Consider the following 13735-nt stretch of genomic DNA (forward strand, 5'->3'; position numbering starts at 1 on the left):
TATAATAATACTTTGTTCAAAGGGACTTGTTGGCATATAAACAGGCAGTGGCGGTTCTAGACCAAAATTACTAGGGGGGCCGAGGTGGGGCCAGTGTTTTTTTCAGGGGGGCACATATAAGGACAAAACATGGCAATATTTAAGCGTTCAAAATGTTTTGTTTAGTTTATTTAAAACCAAAACAAAATACATTGAGCATAAATACAATGAGAGAAACATTCTGTCTCAATAGCCTAAACATAAAATAAATTGTGCTCAATAAATCTTAAAACCATGTTTCTCTTTTTTGTAAAATAAGATTTCTATTTGGGCGGCACGGTGGTGTAGTGGTTAGCGCTGTCGCCTCACAGCAAGAAGGTCCAGGTTCGAGCCCCGTGGCCGGCGAGGGCCTTTCTGTGCGGAGTTTGCATGTTGTCCGCGTGGGTTTCCTCCGGGTGCTCCGGTTTCCCCCACAGTCCAAAGACATGCAGGTTAGGTTAACTGGTGACTCTAAATTGAGCGTAGGTGTGAATGCGAGTGTGAATGGTTGTCTGTGTCTATGTGTCAGCCCTGTGATGACCTGGCGACTTGTCCAGGGTGTACCCCGCCTTTCGCCCGTAGTCAGCTGGGATAGGCTCCAGCTTGCCTGCAACCTTGTAGAACAGGATAAAGCGGCTAGAGATAATGAGATGAGATGAGAAGATTTCTATTTTTGCATCCAATGAATCTTTTATCTGTACAATGACACTTTTTAAATTCACAGCATGAATGAATTTTCTTTTTCACAGCATGAGACTTGAATGTACAATCACTATCTAAATCACACTGTCATCATCTCACTCTTTCTTTATGTACAGTCGGGGGGAAAAATAGAAAGAAAAAAATAAATTCACAAACAGTGGTCTCAGAATCACCCTATAGCATTCACAGCAGGCTGAAACACTACAACAACAACATTCTGCGATTGTGACTCCTTGAGAAACGGTCTACAAATGCATCAAGGTTCAAAGCCTTGGACCTTCTGGATTCAATGCTGAGCACACCAAGATTGCTTAAACGCTCCTCACTAATGGTGGATCGGAGGTAGGTCTTCACCAGTTTCAAAGTGGAGAAACGCCGCTCACAAGAGGCAGAGCTCACTGGGAGTGCCACAGCTATTTTGCATAGTCTAAAGAGCTCAAAAAATACTTCTTTATATGGCTCAGTGAAATGTGTCAACGCTACTGTATCTGATGGCTTTTCAATCAAAAAACTTCCGACGTGACAGCTGTTATCTCTCACGTCCGAAGTTTACAATTCGCGCTGCTGCTGGTCTTTCTGCTGCAGGTAACAGTGCGCGTGTAGCGTTTAAGGAGTCCGTGTAGAACACTCTGTCATGTCAGTTCCGATCTTCGAGCCAGAGCACGCTGAAATTAATAAATCTTATTATCTGTTCAGCACAGGGGCCACAACAGGGGCCAGGAGCAATTTTACAGGGGCACTGGCCCCCCCTGGCCCCCGTTTAAAACCGCCTATGTAAACAGGAGATGTTCGGAAGGAGTCTCCAGTGTTAGTGCTTTGTCAGAGAACTGTCAGTCAAAGAACACAGAAAAACACAGAAAAGTGTGTTCAGGATCGAGGAGTTTGTGTTTTTAATCAGGTTAACGCAAACACAGTTTATACGATGCTACACTGGTAGCGATGTCAAGTGTAAAACACTTCAACACAGTGATGCAGGTGGTGTGATGCGTCTAGACATGAAGCAAAGTTCCTGATGCTAACCCGAAGTCTTTTATTCCTCTTATATTAGGCGTATGAGACGCTCGCTGGCCGTGCTGTGAAAATTCCCCATGCAGACGCTCATCTAAGTTTCCAAATCTGTCATTGGTTAACTCTTGAATATTTTCTATCATTAAAAAGCTTATAATCTCTGCTTTCCAAAGAAATGTACTGGTTAAGATCTGTTCAGTATTTTGGGAGTAACGGCAGGTTGAAGTTGCTACAACAGAGTAAAAACTCTGCTCGCGTGACGTCGGGAAACTGCCGGTGCTTTTCTTTTTGAGTCACGGGAAAGCGCTCAGGCGCTCTCTCTCTCTCTCTCTTTTCAGATCGGTTTCTGACTGGATTCCTCATCAATATCAGTCAGATAACTTTTATAGGGATGTTCTTTCGCTCTCACTGTTTCTGATGAAGGATTCGGCAAAATTTTCCGTCTGCTAGTTTTGATGTTATGATTCACGGGAGACTTTGAAGTGAGTTTTCATCGCTTTACCTACTTATTTTTTCAAATCAAACTGATTACTGTAAATAAATATTTTATAATATAACTGGAATTGTTTTGATGAACAATATTGAGATCTTAGTGGTCGGAATGAGATTTAAAAAAAACGGAAGTCAGAAACACGAGTGTCAATTTCAGATCAGTTCATGTGAATTGTTTATTGGATGTGGATCACACAGTTTTTTCGAGGTTCGCCTTGAAAGCTGTGAATATTAATTGAAATAATTATTTATATTCTTTAATGTAAACACTAGTAGGCCCTACTTTGGAGAAATACAAAGGCCTACAGAGCACAAAGAGGGGATTAGAAATAATCTTTTATTACTTTTTTTTACTGAGTTCACCAATTTAACGTTTTTACCTATTTAGCATATTTAATACTAATTCAATCCTAATTTGCATCATTTGTTTTTTACTAATTTTTCAAACCTTGTATTCAGTATACAACCGTCTATGTGCCTGCCAATTTCCATGTAAATATCTTGAAAAATAAAAAAAAAGGTTTTGAAGAAAAAACATTTGATCTCATTGGTTAATGAGGCCCATTTGGGACCATGTGATCCTCATACAGAATATTACGGCAGGTTTCGAAAATTTAAGCCATTTTTTAAATCTTTGATTTGTAATATCTTAAGAACAGATAAACATTTTAATTCTGTAAAAAGTATATGTTGTTCTGCATTCAATTCTGAATTCAATGAGAGCAGTTTCAAGCAATTTGGCCTGAATTTGAATTTTCACCTGATATGCCCGTTTATACCACAGCAGTTTGGCAAACAACGATACAGTATTTTGTTGTTAATTAAAATACAATGAGAACCGTATACCTTTAATGTTGCGGAAAGTCCACGAAACACGCTAGTTCTTCTTCTTGCTTATTTTATACACTCACCTCCTGTTTGATGCAGTTCTCTAATCCAGCGTTTCTCAACCTTTTTTCAATCACTTCAGAAGTATGCAAATTCTCAAGGCACCCCCATATAAAATATACACAGTCATGCTGACCATACGCTGACCTCGGCAGTGACGTTGTGACATGGGAAAGGGGGCCGTGAGACAAATTTTGATGATGCATGAGGCGGCATTAGTGTGACTATCGTTTTTTGGAATTTTAATTCATTTTATTTATTTCAACGTTAGAATATATAATTTTTTGACGGCACCCTTAACGAAGCCAGATGGCACCCCGGTTGAGAAAGGCTGCTCTAATCAGCCGATCCCTTGATGCATCAAATCATGCAGATACAAATCAAGAGCTTCAGTTAACGTTCACAATGTTCAAACATCTCATCTCATTATCTCTAGCCGCTTTATCCTGTTCTACAGGGTCGCAGGCAAGCTGGAGCCTATCCAGCTTGCCTGGGCGAAAGGCGGGGTACACCCTGGACAAGTCGCCAGGTCATCACAGGGCTGACACATAGACACAGACAACCATTCACACTCACATTCACACCTACGGTCAATTTAGAGTCACCAGTTAACCTAACCTGCATGTCTTTGGACTGTGGGGGAAACCGGAGCACCCGGAGGAAACCCACGCGGACACGGGGAGAACATGCAAACTCCGCACAGAAAGGCCCTCGCCGGCCACGGGGCTCGAACCCGGACCTTCTTGCTGTGAGGTGACAGCACTAACCACTGCACCACTGTGCCGCCCTGTTCAAACATCAGAACGGGAAAAAAATCTCAAAGTGTGACTTTCTTTCACTGTGCCATGGGTATTGGTTTGAGCTACCGTAGATGGACCGGTTTGAGTATTTCCGAAGCTGCTGATCTTCTGGGGTTTTCACACACAACAACAGCAGTCTCTATAGTTACACAGAATGGTGCGAAAAACATAAAACTATTGAGTTGAATGAGCGACAGTTCTGTGAGTGGAAACAAACGCCTTGTTGATAAGAGAGGTCAGAGGAAAAGGGACAGATTGGATTGAGTTTTTTGCCAGGAAGGGTATAGCAACTCTTTACAACTGTGGTGAGCTGAAAAGCATCTCAACATGCAACAGAAAACAGAACACATTGGGTTCCAGTCCTGCAGCCAAGAACAGGGATCTTATACTCAAGATCAAGTTCCTATTGAAGTGGCCTGTGAGTCTATGATGATAAACCACAAAAAACTTTTTCTCAGACTGTAACAAAGCGCTGACGCTGGACCCACTGGAGACTCCTTCCATAAAAACAAACGAAAATCTGTTTAAAGAAAACATCATATCAACAGTTTTGTTTGCGCAGAGCACCTGTCGTACAACAATGATCTGTTACCATAGAAACGATAGCATCTTAGATATTAGAACGGGTGTATTAACACGAGGTTGTGATTTTCTTTAATCGCAGCCGCAAATATTCTCATAGACAGTTAATTAAATAAACACCTTGCGACCAATCAGGTTCGAGAATCCAACAGCATAATAGCTTCATTACTCGTTAGCCCGCTATAGTTCGAGACTTATGAGTGGAGGTTTTCTCTTGAGTGATCTATCCTGTATGCGCTGTCTTCTTACAGGTGTTCGAGATGAACAGGGTGAAGTTCTACATGCTGAACGAGGTGTCTGAGATGAGAGGCCATCATGGACAGGTATCCAGAAAGTGAGAGAAACTCTGCTGGAGAAGGGCTCTGATAGATGGATTCTGTTTTCATCTGTCCATTTCCACTCCTTCCTCGTTTTCTACCTTTCTATAACTCCTTGTGTTCCTTCATTCTTTCTGCCTGTGTGTCTGTTTTTTGTGTAAATAAGCAGTAGGTGATAACGTGATTATGGTCTAGTGCTCGTCTCAGATGGACAGCACCACTGTTAGCCGTGAAACAAAAACACAGCATAAACAGAATAATATTAAAAGCCTCTTTTGGGTAAGCGTAGATATATTATCCATCCATCCATTATCTATAGTTGCTTATCCTGTGCAGGGTCGCGGGCAAGCTGGAGCCTATCCCAGCTGACTACGGGCGAAAGGCGGGGTACACCCTGGACAAGTCGCCAGGTCATCACAGGGCTGACACATAAAGACAAACAACCATTCACACACCTTCACATTCACACTTAGTCAATTTAGAGATACCAATTAACTTAACTGCATGTCTTTGGACTGTGGGGGAAACCGGAGCACCCGGAGGAAACCCACGCGGACACGGGGAGAACATGCAAACTCTGCACAGAAAGGCCCTCGCCGGCCACGGGGCTCAAACCCGGACCTTCTTGCTGTGAGGCGACAGTACTAACCACTACACCACCGTGCCGCCCTGTAAGTATATAAAAAATGACAGAAAAAGTGAACCCTGAAGGCCAGAATATGTGACAAGCTGAGAAACTAATGTTGGGGTAAGTCAAGTCAAGTCAAAGTCCCTCTCACGCCAGGATCTGGTCTTCCCAGGCAGTCTTCTGTCCCAGTACTAAACAACTTTTTAAGGTGTATGGGTGCCATGCCAATCCCCATTTCGATAGCCCTTGGCCTCTCGACTATACAGTTAGGGTTACAGTGGGGGGCTAGTCCTCTGGTAACCGTGAGATTTTGACTCCTCGCTCACATCTGTATTGCAGTGTCTCACCAGATGGTAGTACAGTAGGTACCATTTTTATGATGGTCTTTGGTATGACCTGACCATGAGTAGAACTCACGATCTCCTGATTGAGAGGTGGACACACTAACCACTAGGCCAACTCCTACAACTACAGTGGTGCTTGAAAGTTTGTGAACCTTTTAGAACTTTCTATATTTCTGCATAAATATGACCTAAAACATCATCAGATTTTCACACAAGTCCTAAAAGTGGACAAAGACAACCCAGTTAAACAAATGACACAAAAATATTATACTCGGTCATTTATTTACTGAGGAAAATGATCCAATATTACATATCTGAGTGGCAAAAGTATGTGAACCTCTAGGATTAGCAGTTAATTTGAAGGTGAAATTCGAGTCAGGTGTTTTCAATCAATGGGATGACAATCAGGTGTGAGTGGGCACCCTGTTTTATTTAACCTCCTAAGGCCCAAGCTGGTTTTTTTACATGCATTTTTTATTTCTCTTTGCTATTTGGGCTTATTAGAACCTGATTAGAATAAAAACTAAGCATCATCTTTTGATAAGATGTACTTTTAGAGAAAAAGTATGTCCACATATGTGGATTCTTGTTCCGAATTTCTAAAAAGTGCTGTCCACGCATGTGACCACTAAGCCCTAGGAGGTTAAAGAACAGGGATCTATCAAGGCCTGATCTTCACAACACATGTTTGTGGAAGTATATCATGGCACGAACAAAGGAGATTTCTGAGGACCTCAGAAAAAGCATTGTTGATGCTCATCAGGCTGGAAAAGATTACAAAACCATCTCTAAAGAGTTTGGACCCCATTAATCCACAGTCAGACAGATTGTGTACGAATGGAGGAAATTCAAGACCATTGTTACCCTCCCCAGGAGTGGTCGACCAACAAAGATCACTCCAAGAGCAAGGTGTGTAATAGTCAGCGAGGTCACAAAGGACCCCAGGGTAACTTCTAAGCAACTGAAGGCCTCTCTCATATTGGCTAATGTTAATGTTCATGAGTCCACCATCAGGAGAGCACTGAACAACAATGGTGTGCATGGCAGGGTTGCAAGGAGAAAGCCACTGCTCTCCAAAAAGAACATTGCTGCTCGTCTGCAGTTTGCTAAAGATCACGTGGACAAGCCAGAAGGCTATTGGAAAAATGGTTTGTGGACGGATGAGACCAAAATAGAACTTTTTGGTTTAAATGAGAAGTGTTATGTTTGGAGAAAGGAAAACACTGCATTCCAGCATAAGAACCTTATCCCATCTGTGAAACATGGTGGTGGTAGTATCATGGTTTGGGCCTGTTTTACTGCATCTGGGCCAGGGTGGCTTGCCATCATTGATGGAACAATGAATTCTGAATTATACCAGCAAACTCTAAAGGAAAATGTCAGGACATCTGTCCATGAACTGAATCTCAAGAGAAGATGGGTCATGCAGCAAGACAACGACCCTAAGCACACAAGTCGTTCTACCAAAGAATGGTTAAAGAAGAATAAAGTTAATGTTTTGGAATGGCCAAGTCAAAGTCCTGACCTTAATCCAATGGAAATGTTGTGGAAGGACCTGAAGTGAGCAGTTCATGTGAGGAAACCCACCAACATCCCAGAGTTGAAGCTGTTCTGTACGGAGGAACGGGCTAAAATTCCTCCAAGCCGGTGTGCAGGACTGATCAACAGTTACCGGAAACGGTTAGTCGCAGTTATTACTGCACAAGGGGGTCACACCAGATACTGAAAGCAAAGGTTCACATACTTTCGCTACTCACAGATATGTAATATTGGATCATTTTCCTCAATAAATAAATGACCAAGTATAATATTTTTGTCTCATTTGTTTAACTGGGTTCTCTTTATCAACTTTTAGGACTTGTGTGAAAATCTGATGATGTTTTAGGTCATATTTATGCAGAAATATAGAAAATTCTAAAGGGTTCACAAACGTCCAAGCACCATTGTACCCTGATCGTGAATCAACCCGTACAGTACTGATATATAACAATTTCGCAATGATTAACTGATAGATATAGAAGAACTCTCAATCTTCTTTCTCTTGTTTTTTGTCAGTTAAAAGAAGTAGTACTGAAAAGCGGGAAGGTCTTAAGAGCAGATGTGTGTGTTATTGGCACAGGTGAGTCTCACACTCGTACGCATACGTGTTCTTCACATACATGGCCAGTCACTTCAATATTCCCTTCTTTTTTTTTAAATGTTAAATCTGCTTTAAATTGATTTAAAAAAAAAAAGTAAGAATTTGTGAATCTGTGCTGTGAATCCTCAGGTGCAACTCCTGCTACTGCATTTCTCAAACAAAGTGGCTTGCACATGGACTCCAAGGGATTCATAACTGTGAACAAGGTACAAATAACCACCAATAGCACTTTATTTTAGACAAATCTTATTTGATAAATAGGAACGTCATTGTTAGAAATGAATCTGGAACATACAGTATTTAGCATATTACATTTTTAACTACGTGATGTTTAAATAATATTATATTGGCTGGTGTTGAGTGGTATATCAGATATATTCCATTCAGCTAGCATGATACTGAACAAGTCAAAGATGAGGAGCTGAATGGAATATATCTGATATACCACAAAAAAAGCCAGCCAATATTATTATTATTATACATACACATTCCTTTCGAGTGTTCACCGCGTCTTTCTCTTTCAAAATTCTCTCAAAATCTTCCATATTTAATGAAGCAAACCTGGCAGCCATGTTCGTTTACAAATTGTCCCAGTCGCTCGCTAGCGCGGAAGTTTTACGTCTCTGACATGTGACGTCATGTTGTCTTGACAGCCATGCAATATTGTAAACCATATTCAAAGCTCATTCTCCATTGGGTAGAGTGATGTAATACATGTAGGATAAGCGATACGCTAACAATATTGCATGCTATCAAATGAAATGAATGAAACCTGCTAGAAAGGAATAGAACACATGTTTTTATACCATCAAAAAAGTGTCCTGTATGGATAATAATGATAAATAATACACTGAATGAACCATTTCTGTGTGTTATCATTACACACTAAAATTCTTAATTCTGATTGGTCAGGAGGTGTTGATTTATTTTCTATAACAGCAGCTCTGACAGTAATTCTCTCCGCAAGTCAGTCAATTCACAACTTTATGAATTGCACTTGGGATACGTTGTACGGTAGTTTTGATAGTTATGGTTATTTCACAGCTTCTGATAATACGCAAATTAAAATGTGTTGCTATTTAAGAAAGAAAAAATAAATAAAATCGGTCATAAAAGTGTGTGGGTTTTTTTTTCTGAAAGAGTAATCCATTTTATTTTGGATTTTCTGGAAGCTCCAGTGTTAACAGCTTTGATTTGCAATTTGGTAGTAACAAGCTGCATGCTGTTGTTTTTTTTATTAACTTCAAGAGACGAATGTCTTAATGCAAGTGATAACTATTTAACAGTTATTCCACGAAATCGAGTCGTACATGAGCTGATAGCCGATGAGGCGCGTGGCACCAAGATTGAGTGGAATAATTGTTTTATTCTATCCACATTCACTGGATTTTGAGAAACGGAGCATTTTTATTTTTTGCAAATTTGATAAATAAAAGCCAAACAAAATCCGACAAAAATCATTGCCGCTTAGAATTTAAACAAACCGGCGAAATGACAGTAGCAGTTCGTGAAAAATGCGATAATTCTTGAAAAAAAAAAAAAAAGATACGTTCTTACCATCAAATACTTTCATTCCATATTTTGTTGCTTTTTTTTCTGGGGGTTTTGTTTTCAAGTAAAGTTTTTATTTCGTCCTCAGTTGGTTCAGCAACACGCGCCGCCATTTTGTTTTTCTCTACTCATGGTATATGAGCTGATATCCTAGTAGTAGAGTAGCCAATCAGAGCACGTGATTTCTCATATCCAGTCAATGTGGATAGAATAAAATATAATGCTTAATTATGATTGTAAGTAATAATTTTTTGTTTTTACTTAATTTTTTTTCGAAATACTTAGATTTTAAATAAAATGTCTAAAATGACTTGTTGTCTGGTTTCTATTATTACACATCTAGATTTTTATTAAATTAGGGATGTAACTGAATATGAATCCATTATTCAGATTGAACAGAATTTGTTCCAAACAAATACAAACACAGATATGAATAGTAGGTGCAGTATTTGAGTTTTGTTGTTTTTAGAAATACAGTCTACAGTCCATTAGGACTGGAATCTCATACAAAAAAAAAAAAGTCATGTGAGTGAGTAAGGGCATGAGTAAGGGCATGAGTAAGGGCATTAGTGTCAAGCTTTTGGAACAAGGACAGCATTTATTTCAGGGGTTGACCAATATGTTTTTTTCTGAGCCGATACCATTATCGATTATTAGTAATCATGGACACCAATAACCGATATCCAGGGCTGATATTCATTTACCGTTTTACAAGAATTCAGCTCTTACTCTGAACTTTAAAAAAAAGGTGCTGTACTTTGAGCAAAAGTACGCTGATCACAGTCGTCATCTCAAGGAGTGTTTGCGAATGTGAGTGAATGAAATTAAAGACTGAGTACATTCTGCTTTACGTCAACCGTGTTGTCCAACCTCGACATGTTCTTACCTTTCCTCTCACTGTGGAAGCGAATGCAGGTGCTGCTTCATTCCTGTGTTTCTTACATGCACTGAAAAGCATGTTTGATTGGCTTTACCCGACACATGGTCCACATTTCTACCAATCCAACAGCAATGTGGGCAGGACATAGAGACATACTCAAGATGATGTGGTGTTTGTACTTGATGCATCCACAATTCAAGCAATCCAGTAATGCTGTGGGTGGGAAAACTGGGCCAGACTACAGGAAGTACACCTGGCTGCAGCCTGGAGAATGAGGCGGGGTACATGTAGCTCCGCCCAAGGGTTAGGATTAAGGATAGGGTTAGGGATGGGGCTACACATGTAGCCATGTCCCTTTATAAGGATAGCTGCACGTGTAGCCACACCCCTTGGGTTATGGTTAAGGTTAGGGTCCGGGCTCTACATGCCCCGCCTTATTCTCGGGGCTGCAGCCCGGGCCTTCTCGGTTACAGAAATGTGTCGTGTTGGGTGGTTTTTTTTTTTTTTTTTGCATTTTTTATCAGCAAGAAAACAAGTTTAAGCTCCAATTCTGATCATCGATAAATGTTGTATATTGGTTGGCTAATAATTGGTCAAGCCTTAATTTATTTACAAATACAAGGCACGCAATTCCTTTTTTGTCTATCGTCTGAGGTTTGCTCCAGTAGCATGACCACAAATATGTATAATATGGGCTTTATTCCAAAATAAAACCATATTACTACAATATTTCTAGCCAAAATAATAAAAAAAAAAATCTCGTCTGGACCATTCCTACTTCCAGTTCGAGTCCAACCAGAGACAGAGATCAATATAAATATTAGCCACTAATTAGCTGATCCAGCCGTAGTTCAGGCTGGATGAGTTTATGCGATCACGCGTCATCCGTTGTTATCGTCCGTCCACAATTTACAAAAATCGCGACTCCTCCTACAGGGTTGATCGAATTTCGATCAAACTCACATACACTATTCCCCAGGTGGGTGTGCTGAAAAACTGTCAAGATAGTGCTGCCACCCATCATATTTACGATTTTATGGGCGTCTGAAAATTTTGGGTGACTCGTCACATTAAACACTACTCTTTGTAAACTGCTGGGACGTTTTCACTGAAACTAACCCAGAAGACTGTAAAGACATATTCCAACAAGAGTTGTTCACCAGGTGGTGCCACTTACCATGGATGAGGCTACAGAGGGGTCAAGTACAATTTCACAAAAATCATTACTCCTCCTACAGGAGTGATCAGATTTTGATCAAATTCACAGGGAATGTTCCCCAGGTTGGTATGTATGAAAGTTGTTAAGGTGGTGGCGCCACCTATCATACTTATGATTTTATGGGCATCTGAACTTTTTGAGTGACTCGTCACATGCACCAAACACTACTCTTCATAAACTGCTGGGACGTTTTCACTGAAACTCACCCAGAAGACTCTAAAGACATATTCAAACAAGAATTGTTCACCAGGTGGTGCCACCTGCCATGCATGCAGCTACACAGGGGTCAGATGCAATTTCACAAAAATCGCTACTCGTCCTACAGGATTGATCGGATTTCAAACTCGCACACAACAGCAGCAGCCGGTACGAGCTACAGCCTCATTGAGGCCATTTTTTAAACTTTAGGCCCTAAACAAATACAAATACAGCTAATGTACTGCGTTATACCCTTAGAGTAATTATAATGGACAAAATGGAAGCGTGATGGATAAACTGACACTTTCGAACCATAGTGTACAGTATTGTTGTATGTTCCTTCACCTCTGAATGACACACTCAAAGTGATCTCAACACCTCTCTGTTTTTCTCAGATGATGCAGACAAATGTGGACGGAGTGTTTGCTGGTGGGGATGTCGTGACGTTCCCGCTGGCTCTCCGTGGCAATAAGAAGGTGAACATCCCTCACTGGCAGATGGCTCATGTCCACGGTAAGCACCAGGAACAATAAATAAATAAAGTCTCTTTTTCCTCCAGATATGTGATGATTATTCAGTACAGCGTCCTGATTTTACCATTAAATATCTTCACTGGACAGATTTAGTACATAATTAATTCAGTCTAAAAGCAAAACTTTATTTTTTTTTGTCTGCAGGAAGGGTAGCTGCTCTGGGAATGATGGGAAAAGCCTCAGATATTCGAACGGTGCCTTACTTCTGGACTGCTATGTTCGGAAAAAGCATACGCTATGCAGGTGAAGACGATTCCATGTGTAATGTGCACATAAATCAACACACTGCCGTTCTTTAAGCATCTTTTCTTTTCTTTTTACCATGTTTACACTATATTACGCTCATTCCCAACAATCTTACACGTTCATAATTGTTTCTCGATAAAGGTTACGGGGACGGTTTTGATGATGTCATCATCCAGGGAGACTTGGACGAGCTGAAGTTTGTGGCGTTCTACACAAAGTAAGTCAATAACCACAATGTAGTAGTATCTCTTTACCCTGTACAAGTGGTTCTAATATGCACCTCTTATACCAAAGCACTCTTTAATATTAATTTTCTGACCAATCAGATTCAAGCATTAATTTGCCCCAGGCTGAAAAACTGCTTATCGCCACTTTAACATAATACTCAGAGGAACTTGTTTTGCAGATGTTCCATAATGGGAAATGTAACTACAGTATCAATGGACCAAATGTATAACACATCTTTATTTAATAAATAAACAATGCTATAGTAGAAGACTCTTATTTCATCTTTACATGAGACTATGCTTCAGGATATTAATACAGAACCAGACCAAACAATATTTGGTCCTATGGTGCTTGTGTTATATACAGTAGACTGAATATGAATACAGAAATGACACTGCTATGGAGGATATACTAAAGTAGAGCTCATGTGCTGTTTCTGGTGCTTTCTCTGACTCCACCATCTCTAGGAGTGAGGAGGTGATCGCCGTGGCCAGTATGAACTATGACCCCATTGTGTCTCGGGTCGCAGAAGTCTTCGGTTCCGGAAAGACGATTAAGAAGCGTGATGTGGAGTGAGTACACTTTTCTGTCTAATCTCTGGAACTCCAGGGCTGTTCATAGGTCCACACTTCCTTCCTTCCTTCACTTTCATAACTACACACATTTACTATTAATATCATCTGCATGAACTGTAAGAGGTTATGCTCTATGATAAATATTCAGATAAATATCTAAATAATTAGCGAAGATTTTACAGAGTTGATGACTTGAACAATGCCATGGCAGTCAAGTCTGTCCACTTGCTGTAGGCCCTTTTGTATCCTTAAACACCTAACGCAGACCTGCCAGCCTCGAAGAGGAATAAGGCGTGGCCCTCCAGGACAATTTATTTCCTCCTAGTGTCTCCATCTCATCTAAAACAGAAGTGTGGCAGTACGGAGACACATCCCAGTTTCTACTC

General features: G+C 40.5%; 1 protein-coding gene across 1 annotated transcript in view; it reads left to right on the forward strand.

The window, feature by feature from the left end:
- The window catches only part of LOC132872373 (apoptosis-inducing factor 3), a 43619-nt gene extending 30269 nt beyond the window's left edge, over window positions 1-13350 (forward strand). The window contains exons 12-18 of the mRNA XM_060907140.1: window positions 4742-4813; window positions 7835-7898; window positions 8049-8125; window positions 12163-12280; window positions 12445-12543; window positions 12688-12763; window positions 13242-13350. Of these exons, the coding sequence (XP_060763123.1) occupies window positions 4742-4813; window positions 7835-7898; window positions 8049-8125; window positions 12163-12280; window positions 12445-12543; window positions 12688-12763; window positions 13242-13350 (615 nt within the window). The remainder of the gene's footprint in view (window positions 1-4741; window positions 4814-7834; window positions 7899-8048; window positions 8126-12162; window positions 12281-12444; window positions 12544-12687; window positions 12764-13241) is intronic.
- The last annotated feature ends 385 nt before the right edge of the window (window positions 13351-13735 follow it).

This window comes from Neoarius graeffei, chromosome 24 (genome assembly GCF_027579695.1).
Source record: "Neoarius graeffei isolate fNeoGra1 chromosome 24, fNeoGra1.pri, whole genome shotgun sequence".
NCBI classification, from domain to species: domain Eukaryota; kingdom Metazoa; phylum Chordata; class Actinopteri; order Siluriformes; family Ariidae; genus Neoarius; species Neoarius graeffei.